Below are 6,379 nucleotides of genomic sequence, written 5' to 3' on the forward strand. Positions count from 1 at the left end.
GAGTTGAGATTAGGAGCACTCACTTTAAGAGAGTGCTCCTAATCTCAGCTCGTTACCTGTATAAAAGACACCTGGGAGCCAGAAATCTTGCTGATTGATAGGGGATCAAATACTTATTTCCCTCATTAACATGCAAATCAATTTATAACTTTTTTGAAATGCGTTTTTCTGGATTTTTTTGTTGTTATTCTGTCTCTCACTGTTAAAATACACCTACCATTAAAATTATAGACTGATCATTTCTTTGTCAGTGGGCAAACGTACAAAATCAGCAGGGGATCAAATACTTTTTTCCCTCACTGTACATGCTTATAAAAACATGTCACATGCAGATACACACAGAGATTATTATTCCCACAGCCTCAAAAGTGGTCTGCAACAGAAGACCTGAGCAGTGGTCTTTGGCTCATTTCCTGTTCCTAAGACTTGTGGCTGAGGAGGTGCCTCTGGAGTAGTGAGTGCAGCCCAGCGCACTCTGTCAGGGTGTGGTGCTTCCTCAGCGTGCTGTAAAGCGTTTCAAACAGACTGAATCTGCTTGATTCTAGTGGCACATGTGGACAATACTAAGTATGGATTGTGCGTGTGTATTTGTTTACTAAGAATTAGTCCCAAGCTAATTTAAATATTACTAACACCCACAATATGAAGATGGAACTTACATACATGAGTGACACACGTGAGCTGAATGCTTAGGTTTTTGTGGTATTACTTACTGTAGGACTCAATGCTAGGATAACTAAATTATTTACAGACACAACTTCCTCATAATGTAGAGAGCATAAATAAGCACTTTGGACAGCACTCTATCATAAAGATGAGGCATTTACACGCATTATCGCAGAAGCTATGTGCATGTACATCCCTTCTATTGTGTCTAGTGTACAAGAGTTGCCTTTGGTACTAACAGTGGAATTTCAATATCTTAATGTATTTATTTATTTACTTATTTATTGGTAAAATATAAAACAAATTAAACACAACTAATCTCTGTCATTGTAAGAAAACAAAATGAAACCTCTCATTTTAAAGGTATGCATTCAGTCCAGGGTTTTACTGACAAAACATTAGGATCAGCCTGAAGAAGAAGTACAAACTTTCGCCCAACTCAGAGTTAGCAATATAGAAATCTGGAAATTGAAGTGTGTGAAGTGTATGTGTTTCTGAGCAATTCATTCCAAAGCAAACGTCCCAGCTATCCAGATGTGTGCCGAGTATCAGGTGGAAGCAAAGAAGTTTTGATATTTGCATTTGCAGGAGCATGAGCAACAAATACAAAGAGTTTGAACATCACTAAATTTACTGAACCATCCCCCCTCCAGAATGTATGCAATCATCCCAGTCCTTTAATCCCAGTGCAGTTTTAGCTAAATGTTGAAAACTGGGCTGGATTAAATGTGGAAGGCAGAGCTGTAACTTTGACTGAAAAGATGCTTACAAGTTCCATCTGACCTCCTCAGCGCCTGAACTGGGATTTAAACATCTGATGTTCATCCAACCAGATAAAAGCAATGGGCAAACATCATCTGCCTCAAGCAAACTATGCACTGCATGCCTTTTCCCTTCCAATAGAGCAATGATTAAACAAATTAAGTCTCCCCACCACCACCCCCCACTCTCATTTAGAGTAACTATAAAATTGATCTAAAGCATAGCTCTACCTGCATTCAGTTTATTTTCCAAATCTACAAGATAATGGTTGTTGTGAGAATTATTATTACTTATAGGGGTTCACCTGATGCTGACAGTGCCTTTTGATGTCATCCTTGAAATCATGATACATTATTTTAGCTACTGAGTTCCAAACCTGCTCGAAAACAAAAACCCCTAGGAATAACTTTTTCACTCAGATTCCAGGCTCAACTCTGACACAAATTGTCAAATGATTTTCACAGTCAGGGGTCAGCCTGGGTTCATGTAACACAAGAAATATTCACAGATTCTCAAACACAACTTGCTGAATGCCAAAGGTTAATAAGGTGTCTCTTGTTTATAAAACATGCACGGCTGGTGCAGGACCATACTGTACACTGACATTTTGACTGATAGAATATGCTTCCCGAGTGCTGACATAACGCGCTTTTTAAAAGGCAAAGGTCAGCATAATTCAGAGCCTTAACGATCATTTGTGTTCTTCTTTTTGAACAGTGTGTTAAAGAGATTGCGTATTGTGTGTTAGCTGTTTCCTTACAGGATATTTTTAATGTGCTGCTAATTATGGTTCCATAACAACCAGGAAAATCTAGCAAACAAATGACTTAATTAGTTTTGCACTTTTGGTGGGAGATTTTCCTCCCCTCCCCTTCCAGTTAAGCTTATTATATCAATATTGACAACCGTTTATGAGACACCATATCAAGCACAACACTACACACACAGACACTCACACAAACCCAGTGAAGGAGTTTGAAGACTAACAGGTTGTGGTGCATGCTCACAGAATGAGACCTCATTCAACAATCATTTAAGGACAGGTAAAGAAGAACTTGTGTCATCTTAGGCTGGCAATGACAGGCTGCATCAAACAGCAACACAATAACGACAGCAGCAGCAGCAACAATGACAGCAATAACAAAGGATCAGGGCATGACATTTTTTTTTTTTTGGGGCACATTTCAAACCTCAAACAAAAAAGCCAAAAACATGTATATTTAAATATCCTCATTAAATGAGAACCAATGCTGAAAATACAAAGAGTAGTAGAAATAAATAATAATAATAATAATAATAATAATAATAATAATAATAATAATAATAATAATAATAATAATAATAATAATTTTAAAACATCCTTACCTTGTACCTTTATCACCCATTGTCAGGCTTACTGTACTGTTGAGACCGACCTCTCAGTGATAGTCCTGAGGCTTGAGGAGGAGACTGGTTTTCTAATTTGCAGAAGGATGTGAGGGGAGGATTTACTTATGCAGCCACTTAGATTGTGAAAGTAAATGGAAGTGATGCTCCAGCTAATCTGCCTGTTTTCTGCCTTCTTCTCTCTTGCGAATTAAATTAAATAGCGTCACTATTGTTGTTTATAGCATATAAAAGGGCTGATTATCCTCTCTCTCCTTCTCCTCTTGTTCACCTCTAATATATATATATATATATATATATGTATATGTATACATATACATATATATATATATATATATATATATATATATATATTTATACGGCTGATATTGTTGTATTGTTGAGTAAATCCAGATCTGAAGATTATAGCTTCTGTTGGGTAAAAATCCTGGAGATTACTCTCGTATTAATAGGAATCCTGCATCAGAGTTCCATTTCAGTGCTTTGCCATTCTCTCTTTCTCTTTCTCTCTCTCATTCCCCCTCCCTCTCCTGCTCTCTCTCCCTCTCTCTCTCTCTCTCTCTCTCTCTCTCTCTCTCTCTCTCTCTCTCTCTCTCTCTCAATCTGTGTGCGTGTGTGTGCTGGTGAGGATGAAAGCATCCCTTTCGTTCAAGGCAAAACCACCCTTGCTCAGCTTCAAACTATCAAGCTGAAGAGAGGCAGCAAAAACTACAGCAGTCATCTGCTGCCCTTACTGCGGGTCACCAAAGTTCATGTCTTGATTCTACACATCATTATATTATGTCCATCCTCTGTCGTGTTGTTGTGGCTCTTTGCGAGCAAACAATCAGACTCTCCCATTCCTGTTATTTCAAATTACACAGCATTAAATGGATGACATGGTTTGGTTGTATGAGTCACATTACAGACGGGCAGTGAAATTGCACTGATTTTGTTTGTTATACAATAAGATGTCACAAATATAATAACCCTGTATGTATCTATATTAAACAATATATCCTTATTTTCCAGTCTGAACACTGTGTACATGTATTTGGCTTCCTGGGATAAGATCCTACACTGTATATGTTCACATATTCTGGATAGAGAGATGCTGGAAGGTGAAGAGGAATATAATGCTGGGAAATCTCATGAATGTGGAGAGCTTTACTTCTGCAGACCTCTCCCTTAATGGTCTGTCTTGTTACAACCTCATATTGTGTTTCTACTGCATAACATAACAGCATTTCTAAATTGGATTTCTTTGCAAATGGTGTCTCTACTAAGTGGTAATTAGATTTTTTCCAATCCCATTTACCCCAAGTGTGGGGTTCTTCAGCTTTCACAGGTAGCTCAAACATTTTAAATAAAGCTTTCTTTTTGGCAGTGAGTTCTCTTTTTAGCCGCAGTAGAGAACTGGAGCTCTGAAAACTTGGGAGAACTGAAACATGCATGTTTGTGTGTCCTGGATATTCAAACAGCAGGTCTTCCAGCAGAAAAAATCAACAGCTAATAATTATTCCAATGGTCTCTTTCTATAGTTACTTCACCCTCCACCCTCAAATTGTACTACCTTGGGTACAATTGTATTCTTTCTTTCTAATGCTGAAATGTACTAAATGTGCCTGGGCAGTCTGAAGGAAACCACACATTTTAATAGAAAATGAAAACCCCATCACTTCTCAGGTTCACGTGAAACAGAAAACTAGGAATTCAGGAATTCCAGTTCCATAACCACTGACATAGAATGAAAGGTGACAGTAAGATGAATTAAGGTATACACTGGATTACCCTTGCTGTTGTTCACTTGTTTTAAGGCATTTTATTTGTGCTGCCACGAATCAGGACTGAAGACTTTAAAGAGACTACACTGCTGAGAACCTGTAGGATGAACTCGAGTCCAACGCTGCTGCTGCCGGGCACTGAAAGATATTAGCATCAGCTGCAGTCACTGAGAGTGGAACTGAGGAAAGAAAATGCATCGTCAACTTGAGCACTTAAATAAGGATGCACAGATGCAAGTGAAAGACATAATTTTGGAATATAGATGGAAATGTGATACTGAGCACTGTCAAAATGCTGAGTCAATAATCACCTGGTGTAGGGCTGATCTGGTCCAAGTGAATTTATTCTCACGTGCTCATAAGCAGTCAGGATGGATAGCGTTTCACAGGATTACTGAGCTGGCAAAAGACTGGATTCCTAAACTGAAGTTTAAGGCCACACATGTTTATCTATAACACAGCTCAGTCTTGCTGGTAATTAACATGTTCATACTGACAAAAAACTACAAATGTATTTACAGAGTAGCATATGCTAACCTTAGCTGTACAACATCAAGACAGATAGAGTGCAGATTAAATTGGCTGCACAGTTTCAGATCATTTTTTGAAACCGAAGTTCATTGAAATGTGAATGTGAAGATTGTTAGACATCTTTACATGTCACATCTTTCTTTCTCATATAACATGTTACAGGTACCAATAGCCCTAAGGGATGTTAGCTTTGGATGAGACATTGATTACTGTTTTCAAGCAAACTGTTATACACTTGCACAAGTGAGAAAAACAGTAAAACTGTCCAGTGAAGGCTATGTTTTAGTTGTGAAGGAAATGCCATTGTCTGAACCAGTGGCTTTCACATTTTAAGAAATTAAAAACTCAACTCTTTAACTATAGTATCTTTATTACTATCTAGAAGTATTACATTTTGCTTGCGGTTTGAATATTTAAATTATAATATTTGGATTATGAAAGAAAATGTATTCAGTGCACTCTATTTCGTACTCTGCTTTGTACCTTTTTTGAGGAACAGTTTACTTCTGTTTTAAGCATTTCTCAAATGTCTTTTTTTATTCAATTACTGGGTTAATTCACTGTTAGCAACTGCTGTTGAGATTCAGAATGACAACCATCCAATAAAGCATTCAGCATTCAGTTTGACTAAATATTTTATTTAATGTGATCGCTTGCAGACGTCAGGTTCTTCGACATTATTCAAAGTTAATTTTAGAGCGCTAAAAGCAGTGGTCTAGGAAATACACGGTCACCACATTTTGCTTCAGCTCTTGTGTTCAAATCATCCATTGTCAGTCTATAGCAATCTCTCCAAGATGTCAGCTTGTGTTTGTGAAGGGGGTGTGTCCTCACAGCTGGTCTATCTGTCGTGATTTCCAGCTGCTAGAAAAACACTTCTCCAGACCACAGGGTAGTTGGCTCCAACAGAGAAACGCCTACAGTTAGGTGTTTCTGACAAATACACATCCTGACAAATCCAAATTGCTGACACTTTACTGAGACAGTTTAAGGCACACGAGGTGATTTGCACTGCTATGTTTTGGAATAACCCTTTTTTGCTCTAGGTGTTTTCCGAGAATGCTATGGGTCCCATGTGACAGACTTGGGTCCAGACTGTTGCTAAGGGACATACTGATAGACACATTTTGGAAGGTTAATTAGTCTGTAAACATCTTGAGTTCTTATTTATTATTTGTCTTAAAAGAAAAAAGTCTGGAATCAGTACACCAGCTACATATCCATTTTTTAGATTATTAGTTTTTATTTTTATGTTTTGCAGTATTACTGTT

General features: G+C 37.7%; 1 protein-coding gene across 3 annotated transcripts in view; it reads right to left on the reverse strand.

The window, feature by feature from the left end:
• Positions 1 to 3,119, reverse strand: part of LOC136746548 (beta-arrestin-1) — a 103,318-nt gene extending 100,199 nt beyond the window's left edge. For 2 of the 3 annotated variants that reach the window (XM_066699122.1, XM_066699121.1), the window contains exon 1: positions 2,794 to 3,119. In XM_066699122.1, the coding sequence (XP_066555219.1) occupies positions 2,794 to 2,813 (20 nt within the window). In that variant the 5' untranslated portion in view covers positions 2,814 to 3,119. The remainder of the gene's footprint in view (positions 1 to 2,793) is intronic. The other variant, XM_066699123.1, reaches the window with a different exon arrangement.
• Positions 3,120 to 6,379: the final 3,260 nt, after the last annotated feature.

This window comes from Amia ocellicauda, chromosome 3 (genome assembly GCF_036373705.1).
Source record: "Amia ocellicauda isolate fAmiCal2 chromosome 3, fAmiCal2.hap1, whole genome shotgun sequence".
In the NCBI taxonomy this organism is placed as follows: domain Eukaryota; kingdom Metazoa; phylum Chordata; class Actinopteri; order Amiiformes; family Amiidae; genus Amia; species Amia ocellicauda.